At 40.0% G+C, this 24,318-nt stretch overlaps 2 protein-coding genes across 2 annotated transcripts; both read left to right on the forward strand.

Annotated features, from left to right (window-relative positions):
* Window positions 1–3,344: 3,344 nt before the first annotated feature.
* On the forward strand, window positions 3,345–10,095 carry LOC140936627 (galactosylceramide sulfotransferase-like). Its single transcript, XM_073386128.1, has 3 exons — window positions 3,345–3,527; window positions 6,673–6,912; window positions 8,556–10,095. The coding sequence occupies exons 1-3, from the start codon at window positions 3,358–3,360 to the stop codon at window positions 9,856–9,858; spliced, it is 1,713 nt and encodes a 570-aa protein (XP_073242229.1). The 5' UTR covers window positions 3,345–3,357; the 3' UTR covers window positions 9,859–10,095.
* A 3,993-nt stretch (window positions 10,096–14,088) lies between these two features.
* Window positions 14,089–23,210, forward strand: LOC140936638 (uncharacterized). Its single transcript, XM_073386134.1, has 5 exons — window positions 14,089–14,654; window positions 17,782–17,895; window positions 18,354–18,495; window positions 20,442–20,802; window positions 22,094–23,210. Exons 1-5 carry the CDS (start codon window positions 14,524–14,526, stop codon window positions 22,153–22,155), a joined length of 810 nt encoding a protein of 269 aa, XP_073242235.1. The 5' UTR covers window positions 14,089–14,523; the 3' UTR covers window positions 22,156–23,210.
* The last annotated feature ends 1,108 nt before the right edge of the window (window positions 23,211–24,318 follow it).

Below are 24,318 nucleotides of genomic sequence, written 5' to 3' on the forward strand. Positions count from 1 at the left end.
TGTATTGCAGTCTAGTATGTTGCCCAGTATCCGGGCAGCTGGCCCAGTATCCAGACACAACAATAACAACGTAATTGTACATAAATTTCGACAGACAAGCGACTTACAAGCTTCTCTAGCACTTGCAAAGTAGTCTGGCAATCGATTCCAAAAATATAACCCAGCATCGTGAAATAAAACATAACAAATGACTGGGGTATGGTGGGGAACGCGAGCGGCTGTTTTAAAAATGGTATAATTCTCACTAGGAACTTTTTCACTGGTTTAAGGAAGGCATCCGTGGAGATGCCGAAGCCGCGGTATGCAAGCTGAACTAGCTAATCTGCAAACGACTTTTTTTCTTCATTTTTTCATCTTTAAAAAAAGGCTTAGAGAAGGGACCTCAATCCGACGGTCAAAGGTCACTCTCCTATTTAGTCTGACCTGCAGTGTTGATTCTTCATGCTCAGTCCCCACAATAAGCCTGCATTTCTAGCACTAATTCCTCCGTCTTTCACATCTCTCAATCCCTTTGCGACATTTTTTAGACCGTTCCAGCCCCATCTGGGGAAAGTATGAGAATTCCAGGTTCAACTTCGACGCTTCCGGTTATTTATAGAAAATGCGGTTACGCGAAACAAGCCGCGCTACTTGTAGGTGCACTCGAAATCAAGTCGCCTCTACTGAACCTGCGAGAGCAACCGAATTTTTTCGGCTCTAATTTCAACGACGGACCGGAAATACGTCTTCGGTTCGCAGGCTAAGTCGCCTCTGAATGAGTGAAGAAAATTTCCATACAGAGTTGAGTAGAATTACATTTTACGACTATATCATATACCCTAATCTTTAATTATAGTTATAGATATGAAATTAATCTTATCGGGATAATGTACACAGCTAATTCATCGATTCTGTACAGCAAAGAAAAAACTGTCCGTATACTGGGCACCTGACATCAATACTTAGGCCCGTTTCAAACGTACGTGGTGCTACTGCATGCTGTGTCGAACTCAATTCATGAAGTACAAATGCATTAGAATACATTTAAAAGTTTGCTGAACTGTTTCTTTATTATTGTGCTTTGTTTTCGGCCGAGCCGTTCTATTCGACTGAATTAAATTCGACGTCGGAAACCAAGTCGTGCTAGTGTCGTAGCACGGCAGTAGCACGACGTTTGAAACAGGCCTTGGTGAGTGTTTCTGACCTCCGTTATTCCAAACAAATCGAATTTCAAGATGAATTAATAAACTTTCTGAGAACCTGACTTCTTTAAGTATGTTCACTTTAAATATAAAACAGTTTCTTTGAAAATATCACATATTACCCCGGGAGGGGGGAGTACTGCCTTCTATAAGCCATATAGGTATGTGCCGCCCCATCGGGTGGGGTTTTTGCGCTGTTTTGGTCTGAAAACGGGTATACACTTTTCCCCTTTTGGTCTGGAATTGGGTATGGTTTTTGAGGGATCTACGGTGTGTATGAACGTATTTATTGTTTCAATTCCAAATGAGTAAGGAGAGAAAGAGAAATATGCGAATTCAAAATGGATTTGAATAATTTTTTGTTTGCGCTCTAATCTATGTAATGATAACATAATTTCTGCGTATGAGCCAGGTCTGAAAATGGGTACGGATTTTAGAGGTCTAGTCTGAAAACGGGTGTGAAAAATTACGTTTATTTGGTCAGAAATCGGGTCAGGATTTCAAGAACCTGGCGGCACACCCGGCACGAAGAATTCCCACGAGTACCTCCCCCCCCCCCCCCACGTCCCTCCCGGGCATATTACCTACCCATTTCCGAGCAGCACTAATTTTACTGCGCAGTAAAGAGTGTAAATATAAGCCATGAAATGTTTACTCACCTGAACAGAACGGCGTCTTCTGCGACTGTTTCGCAAACTTTAAACTCGCCAAAACTCTCATGTTAAAGCTGAAATGTTCAGCTTTCATTCGCAATACTTCGTTTACCGAGAACTAAAAACAGACAAAGGGCGCCTCAAAAATTGGGGTTTTGTTTCAAGTGTCCGGGTACGGGTAACGTCCGGATACTGAGCAACATCGCTCCCGGCAACATATTGTAGTCCACGTGCAATTTATATTCAAGGCTGTTCACAGGTAACCCAGACTCCCCGATTGTGTCATCTTTCCTACATAGTATAAACTATGTAAGAAGTATTTGTACACAGTATATTCTATGTAGGACCGGATGAAGCAGACTATATTTCCTACATAGTATATTCTATGTGGGGAAGATGAAGCAGACTATTTTTTTTCGAAACTTCGTGTGCATATTAAGGACAACAACAACTCGCCACAAGGTAAGTTTCATCGATTTTTATTTCCATTTTCTAGCAAATTTCCAGACCTAAACTTCGCCCCATATGTTCTCTATATTTACGCAATGTTATGAAACACATACGTGACACAAACAGTGAGCCTCGGTTACCTGTGGGCTGTTTGCTCACATGTAGCTAGACGACCATGAACTGCAATAGTAATTTGAAAACGTTTACAAAGTCCTAGTAAGTAAAGATTTCATAATACAAAAACAAAGTGAAAAATTACGAGGGTAAAATCGAACTACGTTTCGGTGTCATCGTGACGCTATTTTCAATATTTGAAACGTACCTAAAATCTGTAATTAATTGTAAAGTCACGCAAATAGTTTAGTTCGCAGTCCGGTCCAGTCCTGTGGCACATTACACGTAAGGGAAAGTGTCAATTCCCTAATTAGCAATATTTTATGGATAAACAAACAATTTGCGTAACGTAAATGTTCTGTTTTCACATATTAAGAATAAAAAAGAAGACTATTCTAACAGTTTAAGTACCATGACACCGAAACGCCGTTCGGTTTTATCCTCGTTTTATATTTTTCACTTGTTTTTTATTCTGAATTCGAAAACGTTTAATACAGGGTAGATTTTTCAACTTCCTTCATTTTGTCTCGGTAAAAAATTCCCAAATGAAAGTCGGCTTCGTGGGCCAGGTGTTACAAATAGAGTTTATGGCAAGATTTAAAGGGAAACGCCCCTCTGAAAACTCTTGTACTTCGCTCGGATTAAATCTTATTAGTTCCGTGACCAGGTGACTTATACTTAGTCACGGGCCAATTCAACTTTTCAACTCCAAACTGGTCTGAGAATCCCAACCTTAACAAGTCTTCCAAATTCTGGGAGATTACTGCAACTGGTACATGCCAATGAACGGGTGATTTATTCAAACAAAAATCAATTGAACCGGTTGCAGTATTTGATTCAAGAGTAAACGTGACATGACACCGTGTGACGGGGACATGACATACAACACAGGGAAGCGTTCTTCGATGGTCAGGGAAATTTAATACTGGATTTTTTCGTGGTGGTTTGGGAGAGACAGGATGAAGTTCGTGCGCTTTTTGCTGTTGTGTTTCCTCGCCGTATGTTTATTGTGTTTCACAGCGATTTTGCTGCTTCCCAGAGTTAACGAAAAGAACATTATACGTTTGCCGAGCAAGGCGATTTCGGAGTACGCTGATTTCTTCGCTGCCAAGTTCAGTCACGCGTACGGGTGAGTGAAAGCCGCTTGTGAATTTGTCCACTCTTTGCTGATTTCAATTGTTACGGTGTGTAGCGGCATAAAAAGCCGATTCGCCACGCCATCGAATCCTAGGTCACAAAAATCAAAAGCCACAGTGTTGGTATTCGTAACCAAAATCATGAACGCCGAGCGCAAGCAAAGATCGATCACTATAAACATTTTCAGGCAGCTTTATTTTTCCAACGCGTTTGTTGTTTGTTTTTCTTGAAGGACCTACCGCTCTTCAGAAGCGATTTGATTGGTTATGTCTTTGAGCTGATATCCCCCTGTGATATATTTGGGTTGTATTTTTTAAATGCCACTGTCGTCAACAACTCGCCCGATCTAGAATCAATTGTTGGTAAAGTTTTCATTTACCGATTTCCTCAGTTTTGTAACAGACGATAGTAAATCAGTTTACTGTATTTTAAAGCCTCAGTATAACGAAGCGTGCTTGGAAGGTTTATAATTTAAACCCCCAGCCTGAAAATATTTTTGTCATCATTTCGCGACCCGTGAAATGAACAAATGGCATGGTGGTAACGCAGTGGTGGCGTCGCGGAACGGTGGCTGTTTGCCTGCGTGCAGACGTCTCCTATTTCCTTTGTTGCACGAGGAAAAGGGACGACGTCCCTTTTCTGCGTGCAACAAGGGAAATAGGAGACGTCTGCACGCAGGCAAAGTGGCTGTTTTCTCAGGCTTATTTGACCCACACAAGGATTTTACATCATATGGGGCAGGAGACCGTCCTCTGGCGAGGCCCTTTTACCGCTTTTACCGAGCAGCAAAATGACAAATAAGCTCTTTAGGGATCTTTAATGAGGATCGAGGATCCTGATATTTTGCCCAAAGATCACAGGGGGTACTCAGGATTTCAAGTGAGGGGGTGATCGAATGGGGGGGGGGGCGGGGGGGTTCCGTAAGGCTTCCAACAAAACCCAAAAATTCGCTGGGCCAAAAATTAACCCCCAAAAAATCCCATGCCGAATTTCCGAACCTTAAAATTTTCCAGAAAGCATTAAATGATATAACATGTGTCAGAACCAATATTTCAGTATAAGATTCAATATTTTATTCTTACCTTTAAAACGGAACTCAGTTTTAGCAGAGTTAACTTTTCACCATTTCAAATATGATTTCAAAACAATGACTTTGAGATCGCAGAAAACCGTGACTTTGCAAAGATGAAAGTTTATTCAGCTTGGAAAAGTTATTGACGTGAGCCGCACACACATTCCACTGAAGACTTTGATGATTCCCTTGAAACGTGTGAAATTGAGAGGTGTAGTGTAAGTGAACCAGTATCCAAAACACAATTATTGTGCCCTGGCGTTTACCACAAAAAAATGTGGTCTGGGGTCGATCTTTAATTAGACTACGAGTAGTCCCCCAATTTTCCTCAGGGATAGTAGAGCGTGCGAAACGCGAGCACGCGTGAAAATCACCCCACGCGAGAAAAGGCGACACGCGAAATCTTTAATATCATCACAAGTTAAGAAGACTCGCCAATAACGGTTTCATTTTATAGTAAATTTCAGTAATTGTCTACATGTGGAATTCCCAATACACAAAATTAATGATTACAAAGCCGCTTTTCTCAAAATAATTCTTCTGCACCGAAAGGGAAAATGCCAGTGCGATCCGATCCGGAGTCCGGTCCGATCCGTAGTCCGATCCTGGTTTTATTGACGACCCCAAAAATCTCCACTTAAATCCATCCACCCCAAAAAACACTTGCCTAATTTTCCTATCCAAAGAAATCCCGGAATCGAAAATTTCAAACACAAAAAAAAAACCTTTGATCCCCTCCTTCACCTGAAATCCGGAGATCCTCCCCGGACAAAGATAACCCTTGCAGTAGACTATTTTCAAAAAGTATATTTAAAACTTCAGCGATTGTTTATATTTCTGAAATTCGCGAAATATTTAAAAGTGCGGTTTTTCTTGTTCATCAAGTATCCAAGATATGGCGTGAGGACGAAGCTCAGCCGAAGTCTTAACTAAATAAAATCAGTTGACCTTAAATAAAAACAATTCCAAAACAGCCATTCTTCTTTCAAAATTTCAAACTTTTCAAATATGACAATACTTTGTTTTTTCAGGGCATTTCGCCTTCGGGGACCGGTGGTTACTTGGGTTAATTTTTCCTGGGTATGTGCCGCTGGTCTCTCAGAACATACCGTAAAACTCCGAAAATCAGCCCCTCCATGTATAAGCCCCCCAAACCAGTAACGCAAAAAACCCTCCGTTAAATCGCCCCTCCAAATATAAGCCCCCCGGGGGCTTGTTCGTGGAAAATTGCCCTCAAATACAAAGTAAAACAAAGCAAAAATGGTAAATTTACTTCTAACTATAAGGCTAACCCAATCGATTTTGAAACGCAAATTTCCCTCCATAGATAAGCCCCTCCGAATATAAGCCCCTCCAAAAATAAGCCCCTCAAAAAGGCCCTTTGAAAAATATAAGCCCCGGGGCTTATTTTCGGAATTTTACGGTAGCCATTAGGCTACTACTAGGAAGTACCCCCGGGCTTTAGGGCTGGCGCAAGGGTTACTCCAGTACTCGCACATTTCTCCTTTTTCTGCGCGACGTATTTACAAGGCAGGTAGGTTTACCTTGGCGCTACCTCAGTGCTAGGGTTACCTTAGCAAGAGAATTACCCTACCTGCCTTGTAAACGCTTGGCGCGTATTTTGGGCGGGCGAAAGCTGCCTGTTTTTATTTTCGCATTGTTACGTTTTAGCCGCCGTCTTTGATCTTATGACAGAGGAAGATTGGGGAATGTAGAAATAGCAATCCTTAGGACCGGTTGTTTAAACGAAGTGTAACCTAAGCCGCCGTTATGATAAATCTTTGGACCTCCAGATCTCTTCCTTAGTGGCTTATTTTGAGAAGATAAATGCTTTTCTAGTCTACATTATAATGCTTTCATAAAACTTTCACAATTAATGGTGTTTAGGTGAAACCGTTGGGCAAATTGAAAATGGCTTAGAACGTGGTTTTGTTAAACACTGGCTAAACTTTGTTTGAATAACTGGCCCTTAGAGTTTCTTAGGGGGAAAGAAGGAGATGGGAGAGGGAGAGGGGAGAAAAAATACTTCTATTTTCAGTTTTTATGTTGCTGTTGTTGTTTTTAGCAACGAAGAAGCAAATATCAAGGCAGTTGGTTCGTCAAGAAAACAGTCCGTTCCTGCTGGTCTCCTAGCGCCACAGAACGGAGAGCTGAATTTAAGAAATGTCAGCAACGTTGATCGCGAGTTTGAAGAATTATTGCGGGGAGTAAATAATCAGGATGAGGAAAACAGCAAAGAGTCGTTAGAAGGCAAGAACCAAGAAGCATCGACAGAAACAGGAATTCTTAAATATGACGAATTAAGGTAAAGAAATTCTGGTCTTTATCAGGCGCAAACTTAACTTATTTCATCGTAAACGGAGTTTAAATCTAGCCGGATTTTTGAAAACGTTACTGCCAAATGGACCTCTTCCGTCCAACAGTTTTTTTGGTCAAAAACTTTCTCCAAAGGATCCATTATAAGAACTAAGAGTGTCCCATTGCTTTGTTCTCTTCTCCTCCTTTCTTCCTAATCGCTCTTTCTCTTTCTCCTTTCCTTTTCGTTCGTTTGTGTTATATTCGAACTTTTCGGGCGCAAAAACCTGACTTTTGACGCTTTTTCGCTTCAGTGACTGCAAATTTCGTTAGGTTCGTCTTCAAAAAATCGGTTAGATAAACAGACGTACTCCTTGTAAGCGACCAACTACATTGTATTCAAAACACCAGAATTTTCCCAGTCTAATCACTTTATATTTGGAACCCCTCGTAAGCGACCGCGATCACCTTTTTTTTTTATGACGGATTGGAATTTTCCACTGTTTTTATTCTCCCGTAAGCGACCAATTGAGGCATTGTTCGATCTCTTTGTTCGTTGTATGTACTGCACTAGTCAGGTTATGCGAAGACCTTTTTGTGACAACATGAAACTACACATTTCATAGACTAGTAGAAACTGCACGCAATGCGTTCTTCTCTAAAATGTACGTGTGTGTCGATCCGCACCTTTTCTATGAAGGGACCCTCTCTAGTAGTTCGATTTGTGTAAGCGATCACTAAATCGTTTCATTTTTGGTGGACGCTTACGGGAGGTTCAGCTGTATTAGAGAGATTTAGAGTGACGTTTACGGCAAACGGCAAACGTGAATTTATATCACGTGACCAAGTTTTCTCATTACCTGTTGTTCATTGTTCATTACTTCTGCAAAGAGTTTAAGAATTTTTACGTCATTTTTATCCATAAAAATTGTTGAGCTGCTTTTATTTTTGCCTGTTTTTTATTTGGAGAAATTCTTAACTTGAATCTGACGTTTGCCGTTCCCCGGGTTCTCTCATACCCGTCGTTACGGAGCGACGGGTAGGAGACAGAACCTGGGAAAGAGGTTTGTAAAGGTGACTCTTAACCTCTCCTTTACTTGTTAGGCGGTCACGTGGTAGCAACTCGGTAATTAACAGTTTGTGATATCGCTCGGTTGACATTTCGTAGCCTGTTCCAGTCGTTCAGATAGTGGAATCAAAGAACGGGGTAAAACTAGGGGGAGGAGGAGAGGGATGTGCTCTAACCCCCTACCCCACCCCCTTGATATTGTTCCTTCTCACATCTTTTGTATATTACAATTCTAACATGACTCCGAGGCTGTAGGATCAAAATTGCAAATTTTTCACGACTCCATTGTCTCGCAATTCCCAGAAGAGAATTGAGCACAAGAAACCCAAACCAAATATAGAAAAATGACCAGAAAGCCTCAGAGTCATGTCAGAATTTTGATATGGGCTACTTGCTTAGAGCTTGAGGAATGTAACAAGAATTGCACGTGATAGTTGACCAGTTATATAATAAGGTCTAAATTACATATCCTAAACTGTCGGACTGCTCTGAAATTTCGGCAGTCATCTGAAAAAATTTTATTTTATCTTTCTCTATGCATTATTTCCTTTAAATCAGTTTCAGTCATTTTTTTTTTTCAACAGCTGCAAGCCTTATAACCACATCGCGTTTCTCAAAACACACAAAACCGGAAGTAGTACACTTACCAACATTCTGAACCGTTATGCGGATCTCCGAGAGCTCATAATCGCACTTCCGATGAGGCATCTTTACCGTTTCGGCTGGCCGAGCTATTTCCACTGGAGTAGCGTGGACTTGTGGCGTCTTAATGGCAAACCTGCTAGTGTCCTGTGCAACCATGCACGTTACAGGAGACCGCTAATGGACGTAGTCTTGCACAGTGACACCAAGTTTATCACAATACTCCGTGATCCAGTATATCAATTTGAGTCAACGTTTCACTACATGGAATTGTATCGGTTTCTTAGACTGACCAATTACTCGAACCCTTTGGAGGTTTTTCTGACAAATCCCCATGGTTACCTCAGAAACTTAGCAAGAACTGAAACGCCGTTCCCTGAATCAATGCATCTTGTGCGAAACGGAATGTTCTTTGATTTGGGCCTGGCTCCTTTAGCACAGGACAACGATGAGGAAATTCGTAACGCCATAAAGAAAATCGAACGTGAATTTACTTTGGTTCTTATGATGGAGTATTTCGACGAAAGCCTTGTTCTTCTCAAGCGAGAATTTTGCTGGGATTTAGACGATGTTATTTACATTAAACAAAATGAACGGAAAGTCGGTACAGATACTTCCAAAAAGGTTCTTTCTCCGCAGCTAAAAGAAAAGATACGCGCATGGAATAAAGCGGACGTGCTGCTCTACGATCACTTTAACAAAACTTTCTGGGAGAAAATTAAACAACATGGACGTGGTTTCTACAAAGACCTCGAGGATTTAAGGCGAAAGAATCGTGAAATGTACCATGACTGTGTTTCACCAGAAGAAGTAACGGAAACTGCGTTTCGATTAACCGGAAAAATTCGAGGGTTTAAGCTTAACGAGGGAGTCTCTCGCTTTAACAAGTATTTATGCCAAAAACTGCTTAGAAATGAGATAGATTATATTAATTATTTTAGAGAAAAACTTCACCCGTACTCGGAGTATCAGAAGCAACTGAGAGCTGCGGGAAGGGCCCCACCTCTAGAACAAGCTGCAAGCAATATCATTACTAACAGGATTAAAGCAATGCGGCTCCGACTTTTAAATTCAACAGGAATCATGGGTGTCCAATCGCAGCCTAGACCTCAAAGAGTACAAGACATTTCTCAAAGAGTACAGGGCGCCGCCCAAAACGTGCGGGTTGTCCCGAAAAGAGCGCAGGTCGCCGCCCAAAACGAACGATTGCAGAACGCCGCTCAAAATGTACGGGTCGTTCCTTAAGAATGACAGGTCATTATTGAAAGAGTGTAGTTTGGTCTCAGATATGCATGACGTTCCTACGAAAGTCATGGCTTTTCTTGAAGATAAAGCGCATTAATGTTTCCTTGGGTCTTTAACTCTAAGGGTGTCGTTCCTCAAAGGACAAACTTTATGTCACGCAAAACGTAAGGCGGAGAAACTCGCTTTAACATAATTTAGGCCTAGAAACGTCGAACTTTTCGTGAGACGAACCAAACTCTAATTAACTTAACATCGTCTGTTGGATCAGGAGTCGAACTTAGGACGCGTCAAACTAATTAACTGAATCAGCTCCGAAATAAATTTTCTCCCGAACGAGGTTTAATATACATTATCATACAATTTTTAATTTATTACGTTAGTTCGTCACGTATGAAGATCGACATTTGTCCCAGAGACGATCTTCAGACTTGACGGATAGAACGTGTTGGACGATCCAAACTCATTCAGACGAACTTAACTGAGCCGGAAGTCGAAGTTTTCATGAACTTAACTTACTAAGTTTAGTTCGTCTCATGAAAAGTTCGTCGTTTGGCCTAGACCTTAGCGAGTCAAGTTCATGAAAAACTCGACATGCTTCTGGCTCAGTTAAGTTCGTCCGAATGAGTTTTGGTCGTCCGACACGTTCTATCCGTCTGCTTCAGACGGATAGAGACGGATAGAACGTCCGAATATCGTCTCAGGCACAAACGTCGATCTTCACATGTGACGAACTAAACTAATAAATTGAAAATTGGTATGATAATGTATATTTAGACTTGTACGGGAGAAAATTTATGACTAATCTGATTCAGTTAATTAGTTCGACGCGTCCTAAGTTCCACGTCTGACCTAACAGACGATCTTAACTTAATTTAGGTCGACCCAAGTTAGAGTTTGGTTTGTGTCTTGAAAACTTTCGACGCTTGGCCTAGGCCTTGCTCTTAGTTAAAACACAACTTATTTAAGTAATGCTACGCCCTTAGGATATCGCCTGCTGAAATTCTTATTTAACTTTACAGTTTACGGTAATATAAAAAAAATCCTTGATTCCGTACGGTTCTCTGTTACAACCTTGTTAGAAGCAAGGAACGTTCGAGATGGTGAGCGCTTGATCTCATTGGATCATCTTTGTTTTTGCTAATGTTGTTGTTCTATCCTCAGAGACCCGGCCATACTTAGTAAATCGTGTTAAAGGTGAAATCGTCGCAGCCAAAGTTTACAACGTCTCAGAAGGGTTGCTCCCGGGTCTCTGAGGATGTTGTTGGTTTTTCGCTTTCTTGTTGCTGTTTCTTGATCGTCTGTTTGTAAAAAATGTGCTAAGCACGCTCTTTCCTTGGTTTCAGTTCGTAGGTTTTGTCGTTATGTTCGACCTTGAGGCTAAACCAATTTTTACTGGATGTCTAAGGCCCTGTTTACAAGGAGGGAGGGTAACCCTAGGGTTACCCTAGCAAGAGGGTTGCCCTAGCACTCGGATATTTCGTCTTCTTTTACACGACGTGTTTACGAGGCAGGTAGGGTTAGTGGGTTACCCTAGTGCTGGGGTAACCCTACCTGAGTGCTAGGGTTACCCTAGCAAGAGGGTTTCACTACTTACCTCGTAAACTCTCCTGTTAGAGATAGCTCGCCTACGCGGGACAACTTTACTCCGTCATGCGTGACCAGTAATCTTCTGACAATTTGAACGGAATTATCCAATTTCTGAGCTAAATTATAAACATCTGAAGTATTTTCGGCATACGATGATAATATTTTCACGTTATTTTTTCGTGAATTTAACGTGTTTTCCATAGAGAACTTCAAATTTTATTTCAAATCTTGGACGTTACAACGATTGTCACGAATGACGAAATAGAAACGCGTCATTAAAGCTGGTAAAGTTGACCGGGGTGACAGGGTAACCCTACCAGACAGTGGAACTTGCTTTTAAACCACATCTAACTTGCTAGCGTAACCCTAGCACAAGGGTTACCCTCTTTCCTTCTAAACAGGCCCTAATACACGTAATCACTTTGAAGCATTCTGGTCTAATGCATTGTTTTGACAGATTTTCAGCAGTTTAACTCTTAAGGTGGCCCGAACCTATTTATGTGAGTGTTGGTTATGTTTTTGAATGGCGTTTTTCAGCAGGAACAGATTAACTGATTTATGGTTTTTGGCATCTTTATTAAAGCAAAGAATGGTGGAACTTAAGATTTGTTCCGAAAAGAGAGGATAAAACTAGCGATCTCTGAGGCTTATCTGCTTAGATTATGGAAAAATCTTTATCACAGGATTGTCAAGTTATTTACTTTTTTTTGTAGAAATATATGCTGATATATCAAACGGTTTTATACCTACAAGAAAATAAACAACATTTTCTTTTAGCTCCACCATTTTTTATTAAGGATGCCAAAAATTATAGAAATCGGTTAAATCTTTCCTGCTGAAAAACGCGATTCTAAAACATAGCCAACACGCAATATAAAAAGTTCAAACCACCTTAAATCTAGCGGAGATTTCATTGCATTGCATTCAACAATGTTTCAGTTAAGTCGGAATTCGTAGCTTTCATTTGCAAAGCTAAACGTTCGTTGCCATTTATGATTAGATACAATTTAGATTCATGTAAACAAACTTTATTCAGGAGTGGATCCACTCCGGTTTCCACCGTTTTACGGAAATCGGTCAGATTTTTGATAATAAATATATTTTTAATGATAAAAAACACCTCCCAATTTATTGAAGTCTGGCCAATATCCTGTCTGAATGACTCGGAAACCCACGAAAGGGTACTTTAAAGAGTTAACACCCAAAAAATTTTCCTGGGGAAGCCTGTCCCCGAACCCCCCTTAGAAGCTTGCACCTTCGGCGCCCCTTTCGAAAATCGGTCGGTATTTATCCTAGATCCACGTCTTTTATTATATATCAAGCAACACAGGAATAATTTTTTAAATAATTTTTTGTAAAACGTCAATCTTCATGAAAGAATTTATTTTACGTCTATTGTTAGGGTATGTTCTTTTTCAGAATAAAGTTTTGATAGAAAATTTAGCCGACTGAGCTCTTTTTGACCTCTCAAACTGTTTTGCCCGGAGAGTATGGGGTGGGTTACCGTATAGCGATACTCACGCCGACGTCACCTATTGATATTAGGGAGCTTAAGCAACTACGACGAAGACCACAACGACGACTTCAAGAAAACAACAGGTTCAGTCATCAAAACAACAGCTATGCACTTTCATCACGCTTTTTAGTACATTTCTTTGACGTCCACTGCACAACTACGACGTGAAACCTCCTAATTTCACGTTTTATGGAGGACGTGGACATACGACGACGAATGTTCCTTCATCTTTTCAAACTTGAATAAAATCTTTAAGAATTCAACGTCAGGAAAAGTCGCCTGGATTTGACATATCGAGCGGGTCCAAATAGACGCGATTAAGTTTGAAAGAACGCAAATTCATTTTTTTTACCGACGTTTCCACTGCCGTCGTCGTGGTCCTTGCTTTAAGGTCCTTATTAAAAGTTGGTTATGTTTGTAAACAGTGATATCTCGTATTAGTGAATGGGGCTGAGTGTGAAATGAAGGATTTACAGTTTGTACGGAGAAAACCACCTTAAATGTGAAGCTGTAGTTGGAAACGCCTGACTTCTCAGCACTCTTCGGAAATCTTCGGAAATCTTCGGAAATCGTTGAAATTTCCGGCGACTTTCGGATTTTGATGCCGGGGAGACGTTTCGAAAATCCTTTTAAGCTCAGAGGACCTTAAGTATTTCGCCGCATTTCTCTCTCAATGTACGAAGTATTTCCTAATTATGGCATCTTTCGGTTACCAATTCTAATTTGTAAGTTTCAGCGTTCTCTATGTAAATATACTTATTGTTCCCCCAGGTTAAGAACAGTTTGTGCAATAGTATGCAAGATATTGGACATGTGGATTCAGGGTTGTTTGTTTTATTCAATTCACACTCATCGCCGACCTTTAGATTTCTCTAGGAAGCCTTTTTTAACCTTTTTTATCACAAAAAGTGAGTTCTAACGATCACTAGAAATTTAGATTTATTTCTTATCTGAGTTTTGAAACCCCCGCTCAAACTGCGGACGAATTTTCTGTTTTGAAATTTCATTTTAATTAACGTTTAGCGCTCACTCCGTCGGAGATCACTTCAAATTAATACGTTGCTATGGAAATTGCGTTAATGCTAATAAAGGTGGTCCCAAAACAGACTTCTACTCGATATCCGATCTACTCAAGCGTTCGATTCGTTTGCTCGTTTCCGTCGTGAAAGTTTCTCGACGTTTGATTGTAATTTTGCCGACGTCGCCTCCTCATAGATAGCTCACAAAAAATGAATCTGATTCAGTTCGATCTGAATGCAAATATCAAGACCTAATTGTTGTACACGTTCCTAGCGAAGACAAATACAAGATTGGGCATTTGCTATCATCGATCCCGACAAATTCCGATCTATTCCACTTTTCTACAAGTCTTTATAAGCCGGACAACGCCGGCGCCGGTTTTCAACTCAAGAGTTTTGTACAACATTTGATTTTACAAGGGAAAAAGTCTTCAAGCGGCAGTCAAAAGATGAAACGCGATAAGAGCCCTCTGTTGTGTTTTATTCAAGAAGGCAATGCGTGCTGAATAATGAAGGTTTTCCAGAGAGAATACTGAAAAGCAGATGGGTACTGGTTGTTCAAAATCGGTCGTGGTAGTCAGTGCGAATTGGAAACCAGAAGCACGAAGTTCTGCTTCGAACACGTCAACCACGGCAACTGGATCCACGATAAAGACGCTAGCCGAGGCCACAATGTAAGTAAAACATTTCTTATACATCTAACTTTATTAAACGATGTTTTTATTTAAGAGCCGAACCGACATACTAAAGGGTAAGCATCCCCTACTGTGAGATTTCAGTCTTCGCAATGTAGCAGCGATTAAAATGAAAGACTTCTCTTCGGATCCGAAGGTTTTGTTTTGAACAAAAACAAATCCACTCTCAACTTAAGAAGCAAAGATAAGATGAAATATTTGCAGTAGTATCGCTAATGTAAATTTTTTTCGTTTTCCAATAGCATAAGGTTGCACTGACGAACATTTATTTTGAAATGCATCATACGATCTATTTAATTCATTCCTTAGTTAAGTCCAAATCACTGAGAGCCAGGTACAAAAAATTTCTTATTCGTCACAACAATCTAAATCTCGGATGAAGCAAAAAAATTAACTGCATGAAAACGGGTATAAATGATAGAACGATTTCGACCACATAAGTCATTTGAACACAGGTGGCAATTTGCAGAAAAAAAATGAAAATAAAGACGTCTGTTACTGGTGGGGCGATTGGATGAGATAGAGGCAACAGCTGATTCATGTTATGATCCAAAGCGATTCTTCCATGATCGTTTTCCATTCTTTCATTGGCTTAAGTAATAGCGTGCTTAGTTGCCAAAAAAGCCAATTTTGAGCGGAGTCTCCATTTGAATTGTAACGAATGACTACTTTCACTAAAACGAACGCGAGTCAGTATTTTCCAAGTTATCTCTAAAACCGATTCGAATACGCATGCTAATTTGCTTTTTCTTATGCCAAGTAGCTTGAAAAGAATTTACTCAGCTTATGAATTTAAATATCACTAGAAGTAGTGACTTGCTTCGGTACTTATTGCAATACAAGTATAACATAAATTTTATAAGCCTTTTATATAAATCCAAGTCGAAGAGAAAGCCTTAAACACGCCGCGAGAATTTCAGTTTTTTGCCTAATTTTCATTACCCTCCTTTTTGTAATAGCTGTACGACCGCCATCGCATGCAGGTGTTAAGCGCGCGAAAGACAGAAAAAAGTTATTTCGCCATCGAAGTCAATTATTCTCTCATAAAATATGCACTAGTGTGTTGACACTTCTTTCAGACCGTCAAAGAAGGGGATGAAAGATGCGTTGGCGAGATGATGACTGCTTTAATTACCGAGAACTGAAGCAAAATGAAGATGTATAATTTTGCATTTGCCTTAGGAAAGACAAATCTATGTACAGATTTTGTTAGCTTATTCTCATGATCTCTGGCAGGTCATTCAATTTCTCATATCTACAAAACAGCAGTTTATTTTGTATTGGCCTTCGACAGATGATAACACAGCTCGTTTACATGTAAAATGAATGTGCAAAACGATTTCTTTTGGTTTCTTAAGCTGGCTGATTTTTATCTTTTTTATTTGTTGATCTCCCGTTAGGTTTAAAATAAATTATTCATATTCAACTGACACGTTCAGATAAACATGGTCAAGTATTATCCAAATCATTAGCAGTTCTTTGATCAGTTTTAAAAAAAATGGGGTTTCAAAAGTTTTTCAAAGGTCTGTTTTTAAGGTATTTAAGTGAAACCTCCGCACCACTTCATAGGCGGCCGTGATTTTAATTTCCAACGATTATTCTGTTGTTTTAATGTTTACATTTATTAAAGATTTGCATCTGGCTAGTTTGAAAGCTAAGTAGTAAATTTTATGCGAGCGAAATTAATCTGCCTTGTGTGAGGGCTAGAAGCTACACCATTTAATTCTGAAGTATTGGTCTGGACCTAAAACGTTTTCAACACGCATTGTTCAAAAATATTTTCCACTCCATTTGTTTACAAAGCTGCCTCTTTGCAGTCTACAGTTTCACTGTAGAAATTATCAAATTGGCTATTTAAAAGTTTTGAGATAAACCTTTTTCCTACGTCAAACCGGCAGAAACAGGCGTTGACAAACATGTCGAACATGGTGTACCAGTTTCAAGATTTGCTTTTTCTTCACAAACGTACAAATAAGAATTGAAGCAGCCAAAAATAACAGATATGGTCAAACCTCGTTACTATGGAGACTGAGGAGGCCATAGAAAGTGTCCTATTGACGGGGTGTCCGTGGGGGCTTTCTTTCCCCAGGGGCAAAGCAAGGTCCGTGATAACGACGTGTCCGCCGGTATAGCGTGGTTTGACTTCACTGAAAGAAAGTTAAAATTTTAGACAATAGCTTGTAGGGAACCAAAAACAATAACGGTCATCTTTTTTTAAACATAAAAGTTTCAGTTCAACATGATAGGATCTCACATGGTCTTTCAATTTAATGATTGCACTTTAGGAAGCCATTCACAGTCTAAGAAGTCAAAACTTTATTTAAAAGCTGAGGAGACGTGCTTCATTATACTCACTGAACACGCCGTCCCCCAAGTTATCAATCTTGAGCAGCATAACCAGACAGCAAGGCCCCGCTTATAGAACTGCTCGTTGGCGTTTATTTGACTTTAGCATGTACGGATTTCACCCACGAATTTTAAAGTACAGTTGAACCGAAGCAGTAAGCCATAATAAACAGTCAGTACAACATAAAATAGCGAATCGATCTCTCTATAGCAATAAGTTAGACGACCTAAGCTTTCACGGCAAGTGATGGTCGGTTTTCAACATTGGATCTTCCCTGGCCGGAAGCGCAAAATCATATTCTTATCGACATTTGGAAAGAAAGCTTAGATCAACTTAATAAGATCCATTACTGAACGTTGCTAATGACCAAAAATGTGTCCATTTATGGGGCAACTGTGTTAAGTGCGCACTTAACGAAGTCACGTACTAAACTAAAACTTTGTCTAAAGAGAACTAGCTATAGTGTACAAAGCCTTAATCCAGTAAGGACATACCAAAAAGCCTTTTTGGAAAAAATAACAAGTTTACTACGTGTACCAAAAAGCTATGCATGCTAATCAAAGGAAATAGTTTTGTAAACTAGCAGAGTCGTTCCTGAACTGAATTAAAATGAGTCATATTTTTTTAGAAAGGAAAATTTTTCGAAAGTTGCTTAGAAACTGTTTCACAGTTTTTTTCTGTTACAAATGTATTTAAGGTTCAAAGTCCACATCGTTTAGGAAAAAAAGCAAATAACTATTTCTTTCTATTCTTGTCCAGCTGGAGTCCATTTAAACTTAGTCGTTCTGAAGCAGAGGAATTGTTGTCAAGAGCAGAACCTGGGGCCTTCGTATTCTCTCATGATATGACGTCAGAGTTATTTTTATCGATATGGTAAGAAGACACCGTGCTTCCCTCATTTAAGATAAGGACTTCTCAGTATTTCTGGAATAAAGACTCGAAAAATTATTTTGATTTTTTTGTTTTATTTTTTGGGGGGAATTGATTCACAGTCTTATTGTCACCATTATTCTTAATTTAATATTATCACAAAACTAAGCTATTGCCAAGAAATAAGAGCAAAGTAAAATAGGACAGTTAAGGTTCAATACGAGATAATCGCATGTTACAAACAGAGCTCTGAGATCTTCAGGATATAAACAGATGGTCGTGACTGCGATTGCTCCCAATGATAGGTCCGCCAGAGTCCCCAAAGCAAACGTTTTGTCTCGTCACGCAACGTTCCTCCCCAAAAAGGGGACAAGCGTTGCGTGACGAGACAAAAACGGCTGCGTAGGAGACTGGCTCCGCCAATGAGACGATCGATTTCATAAAATGTAATTCCTTTTTAGTGTGGGAAAATATGTCTGTCATCACGCTGTTTTAGCACGTGACCAGGGATATTACGTTGGCGCTAGAAAGTTCACGACCATCAGTGACGTGGTGGACTATTTCAAGGACCACCCTCTAGGAGAGATAACGTTAAAACAGGAGGTAAGATTGCAAATACATTTACGCATGATCCAACGCGCCTCAAAAATCGGAAATTAACATAACAATGGCGTTAAAAATCGCTTGAATGAATTTAGAACATTTACGAACAACATTTAGCCTTACTTGTATTAAAATTCGCGCAGTACTAGAATTCACGCAGCGCTGGGCCGGCGACAATTTTAGTACTGCGCGAATTATAATCCGCGCGAAAAGATTTGTGGTGTAAAAGGAGACACTCATTGTTAGTTATGCAAATCAGTTGATTTATTAACGCATATACACATTTGACATATGTTTTAAGTTGAATTTTGCTTACATTACATAATTTACATACTTTTGAAGGCATTTTTTGAGGGCCACCTCAAAATATTGTGGTAATATTGTAGTAATTTGTTGATAAAAAAACACTCATAATTATAAATGCGATAATTGTTAATAGCTCTATTAAACAAACCAAAAAGGACGAACACGGAAAATTACTAGCGCGAATTTATAGCTGCGCGAAAATGAGTACTACGCGAATTTTAATTCAAGTAAGGGTAGTAGAAAGTATAAAGGATTCGGACTGAGAGAGACTGTCCAATCCCATGAACCTCGCTCCAATTTTGTCTACTTCCAGTCTCTACCGTTTAAGTGACAAAGCGAACGGAAGATATAGATCCTGGAACGAGCGTTACAGTCTCTTGACCTACAAATGAATGTCAAATCTTCAAAAGGCTATTCCTTATACCAAAAAAATAGATCGATAAAGATAGATTTATCGGTTTAAGAGTTAGTAAAAGCTCCAGTATGAGTACAATGAATAGAGTATTAATTTCGCCTAAGACAGGACAATGCTGGCACTTATTGTCTCTCGAAATATCTCTTGTGGGTCGAAAGTAGCACTACCAAGCAAATTTGGAGGGAAAAAAAGGGGAAAGATGATTAAAATTTTAGAAAACGTTTGGAAAATGTTGGATTTGGGGTTTGTCGATAATTACAATACGACATGAAAAATTAGTAAACAAAGACCAGATGTATATGGTTTACCTGCCCTTGAGCCCATAAGGGGAAAAACTGGTTTATGTGTAAACCTTTTTTTCTACATTATTTCTTTCATTTCCAATTCAACGTTATTTCCCAAAATGCCAACCTCGTCGCGTTACCAAGTTTCTGTTCCAGTCGTTTTTCGGAGCCCCTTGTACCTCGTCCCCTCTCTCGCTCTGAGGAGCAAAGTAGAAGACAACCCTTGGGAACAAATTTGGATAAGAACTAGAACTCAATCTGGCTGATACAATAAAAACACAAGCCACAGGTCACAGGTCACAAATGCAGGTCAATGCTCTATTGTCAAATAACTGAGATAAGGAGTATCCCCGTAAGCTAAAACTCCATTTCGGAGTGTGACTAGGGCTAGGATACACTTTTAGTGTTACTTATTTGCCGTAGCACGGTGATCTATACTTTAGCATGCATGCACTTGTGATCTGTGTGTGACCGGTGACCTGCTACCTGCGTTTGGTACCTGCCAGAATTCAATCTGGTACTTTAATCTAGAGTAATTGAGGTTCCGGTCCGTGTGAAGAGAGCCATTGCGGGGGCATTTTGCGGTGCCTACAATAGCTTACCGCCAGAGGGAGCAGGGGATGGCGCAGTGGTGAGAGCACTCGCCTCCCACCAATGTGGCCCGGGTTCGAATCCCGGCGTCGACGCCATATGTGGGTTGAGTTTGTTGTTGGTTCTCTCCTTTGCTCCAAGAGGTTTTCTCCGGTTTTTCCCCTTTCCTCAAAAACCAACACTTCTAATTTCTAATTCGATCTGGAACGCACGGACACGTTCAACGAGTTCTTAAGAACTCCTAAGTGCTCCTTGGGCAAACAAATGATAATTTAAAAAACAAATACAATTTGGCATAGAAGTTGCTTGAAACTAATACAAAAACTTGCTCGTTACTCTTTCCTTTGCAGTTTAGAACACTTCCAAAATGTACGTCCCACGTGCAAATAAAACATCACCCCGACATAACTATCCCCTCTCCTCCGGCCATCACAGAAACTGAACAACTCGAGCCACTGGAGAAGAATCAATCTTCCTCTGCTGTTCAGTCGTCATGTGCCTTTCAAACACAATCGCCCAAAATAACGTTTACGTCACAATTTGTGTCAGCGGACCAAAGGAGTCTTTCTGGCCAATATGCTCTCGAACCAGTCCCCGGAGATACGGATGAAAATGAGTTGTTATTGGTTAAGCGACGAAAGGACACTCCTATAACCACGAGGAAAAAGTTGACTAGAGCCATGGCTGTAGATAAAGCAGAGTCATCGGGAGGTAAATAAAGGGTGTAAAATATCCATCAAAAGGGAATAATGGGTCAGAGAGTGAAACGCCCAGTCAAGCCATTGGGATATGTGAATTTCTCCAAAGTTATTTTGGATCAATTTAGGTTTCGGGCAAACTGCCCACCTACTCCTCCCCTAAGCCATCATTTTGCCCTAAGTGAGAAGTAACTGTTTATGTTAGCTTACGGGAGGAGTAGAAGGGTAGTTTCCCAGAAACCTAAATTAATCCATTATTTTTAGACCAATTGAACGCTTGAAATTTATCGAAGGTTGGTTTCCGGAAAGGTCCGCAAAATTTTATTCACTGTTGTCAAGAGAGAATATTGCACTCTTGTGCTCTCTTGTGCTCTCTTTTCGCGCCCGAAAAGCGCGTTTATGTTTACCGTGTTTGCATTATTAAAGATCAAAGTTTCAATAATTTTGAAAATGACACAATGAAATTATCAGTTAACGAAGCAAAATTGACCGGTTTATGAGCTATGAACTTTACTACTATTCAACTGCTTTTGATTTCGAAATTTGCCTTCGGACCCGAGAAGTCGCCGGGACTTTCGAGAAACGGGCCCCTGCATTGATTGCTTTGAGGCAGTCGCGCGAGGACGTTTCAAACAATCGATTACACTGAATGTGGGCACGCTCCAGGAATTATACTTCAATTACAACCTTTTTAAAGAACTTTAGTGGAATTCACATATTTCATCTAAAGATCTACGATTCCCTTTCTTTCCCATTATTCTCCCTTGATATATTATATAATAAATTGACCGGGAGGGGTTACTTGGCTTAATTTTTGCTGGGTATGTGCCGCTGGCTTCTCAGAGCCCCTACCCCATTATAGTCTATTCTGTGACCAATTATAGACCCCTATCTTAGTCACCTCTGGGCAAATATGTAATTTTCGCGATCCCAACTTAGTCACTTTTTATTTCGATGAATTGACCCATTTTTAAACTGAATGTAGAACACTTTACTATCCACCTGCAGTACAAACATTCTGGTACGTTCGCTAATCGTAAATATGAAGAACTGGCTTACCCCCAAAAATCTGAAAATGTGCGACCCCATTCTAGTAACTCTATTGAAAATGCAACCCTATTATAGGCAATCCAGTCGTGAAAATGTGACCTCATCCAGCGGCACATCCCCGTTAGCCTCTTGCAAGGAAGTACCCCCTCCCCCCAACCCGGAAGTTTCCATTGTATGGCTAAGTGAACATCTTTTTTGCCTGATATCCTACAAATCATTCCTTTTTAAACTCCTTTTTTTCCTTTATTCGATAGAATTTCAAGAGACTCCACTCTCTCCCTTACTGTCTTCAAGAAGTCCAGAAGTGAAATCATAGTCGCAAAAAAGAGGCGACGTGGTATTGAAAATCTGACAAATTGTTTTACAACAGCTGGACAAATGAAATGAAGACATCTCATGAATCGTCTTTACAGAAGGCTCAGTGGAGCTGGTTTCTCGAATTCGCATCTGTTGCATCAAGATATCATAGCCTCACAACGTAGTTGCGCCTTGTTACCGAGTGCGCATGTACAGTAACAGGATGTACAAGTTGGGATGAATTTAGCGGAATGAAAAGATGAACAGAAAAGTTAACATCAACGTACATTTGCTTATATAACCCAATTATGATATACAAATGTGATGCCTACCTCGTGTTTTGCTAATTATTTAAGTCGTGACTGCTTATTAAATAAGCTTCCTGATAGAGGACGTTGTTACCAGCTAGCGAGTTAAGGGGGTGTATGATGGCCAGTGGTTACAGCGGTCTGTAAAATAAATTTTTTGACGAAAATTCGCGAAAATTGAATCAAATTATCGCACCCCAGGGGTATTGTATTTGTCCATGATCCTCAGTTTAAGGAAACTTACGAGAAAAAATAGGAATTAGTAGGTAATAGTCCGACTCAGTCAATTTAATTTGGAAGACAGAGCTTTGCAAGTAATAAGCTGTAGGTTGAAGAACTTTTAATTTTAGAGATTGATAAGGGAACCCGCGAAGGCTTTCGCCGGGCCGCGGTCTGATTAAACGTCAAACGCGCGTTTACTTCACTTTAAAGTGCTAACATAAAAAACGCTAGCTGTAAATATACATTGATTCACAGAAAAAATATATTAGTTTTTTGTTTTTTAGAATTGTTTTTTAAAGGCATAAACAATTCGCTGCAATTTGCAAACCGCATTGTCTCCAAAGGGGCGTAAACTGGAGACGTAGGAAATTGCTGATGAAATATCAGCGTCGAAGTAATTATGCGGTTTTTGAAGTCCCTAAATCTTACAGAAAATAGTTTTATGCAGTTTCTTAATTGGCAATTAGCTAGTGGTTTATTCATTTAATAAAAAATTATAGGTGAAAACGTTAGGAATTGTAAGAATGAACTCATTTTAAATAAATTGTTATGCAACCGGTTTCATTGAAAAATAGCGCTCAGTGAAGGATGGTTAAAATCACAGCTGTGTAGGGCACCCGATAACTTACAAGGAACCTTAAAGCTTGCAGATTCTGCATAAAATCACAGGTTTTGATTTTAAAATCTGCGATCGGGCCCGAAAAGTTTCCGGGACTTTCGAGAAACGGGCCCCGGGTCCCAGGCTACCTCACCGAGGAGGCTGATCCCAGGCTTTGGCGTCTGGTGAGATTGTTCCATGACGGGACCCAGACTGTACAATCAGACACAATGAACAATATAGCAATCGACCAAAACTTGAAGAGTCCATATACAGTACCTGGTCACTACGGCGCAAAACTCACAGAACACTCATTTTAGATTTGCGTGGAAGCTCGTTGGAGCACTGAAATTTGGGCGTGGCTTTACCTCTTTGTCCTCTATTTGACCCTAAGAAACTACCAAATATTTAAGAGTGCTGGTAACTGTAATTGTGATTAAGACATCGTCTTCGAATACTTTCTTCTTTCCTGATTTTAACTCTATTTTCAGGTATAGTCCCAGTTTTATAAGCCATACCTTAATGGGTAAAAAGATTGGCGTTCCTTCTTGAACACCCATATACGTATTTAAAATATAATAAGCAGTGACAAAACCTGCAATTTACGCCCTTAAATGAGATGACGAGTATCGCCGTCTATGTGATACGGGAGTTCTCGCCTCACCCCCTACGCTTACTTCTATGGTTTTCTTGACCGCAGAAATTATATTTTCTTCATCCCCGTACTGTATTTTTCTGACCAAGACGTTGAGCCAAGAGCGAAGAAAAAACGCCAAGAAAATAACAATTCCATTGATTAGGCTGACCCACAACTTTCAAAACCACCTGTTTCTCGAAAAAAAATTCTTGCCTCTCCAATATCAACCCTATTCCATTTGCACTTCTCTATTTTACAAAATAAAAGGTGGAATTTTTTCATACCCTTAATCCCGCGCGCACTCTATACGGGAAGGCTCCGCCCTGAGGTCCAACCCCTTACCCTTTTATATACCATTTTTGCCAGAAAAGATACCCGTCTCGTATACCTTCTATCTCTATTGACATATGGTACCCC

This window comes from Porites lutea, chromosome 1, assembly GCF_958299795.1.
Source record: "Porites lutea chromosome 1, jaPorLute2.1, whole genome shotgun sequence".
In the NCBI taxonomy this organism is placed as follows: Eukaryota; Metazoa; Cnidaria; class Anthozoa; order Scleractinia; family Poritidae; genus Porites; species Porites lutea.

What these genes read in the sequence shown, in the direction of transcription:
- LOC140936627 (XM_073386128.1), top strand. Translation starts at nt 3,358, where the DNA reads ATGAAGTTCGTGCGCTTTTTGCTGTTGTGTTTCCTCGCCGTATGTTTA. An exon ending in AAGTTCAGTCACGCGTACGG is followed by an intron (nt 3,528 to 6,672) that starts GTGAGTGAAAGC and finishes TGTTGTTTTTAG; the next exon opens with CAACGAAGAAGCAAATATCA. An exon ending in CTTAAATATGACGAATTAAG is followed by an intron (nt 6,913 to 8,555) that starts GTAAAGAAATTC and finishes TTTTTTCAACAG; the next exon opens with CTGCAAGCCTTATAACCACA.
- LOC140936638 (XM_073386134.1), top strand. Translation starts at nt 14,524, where the DNA reads ATGGGTACTGGTTGTTCAAAATCGGTCGTGGTAGTCAGTGCGAATTGG. An exon ending in GAGTTATTTTTATCGATATG is followed by an intron (nt 17,896 to 18,353) that starts GTAAGAAGACAC and finishes ATTCCTTTTTAG; the next exon opens with TGTGGGAAAATATGTCTGTC. An exon ending in AGATAACGTTAAAACAGGAG is followed by an intron (nt 18,496 to 20,441) that starts GTAAGATTGCAA and finishes TTTCCTTTGCAG; the next exon opens with TTTAGAACACTTCCAAAATG.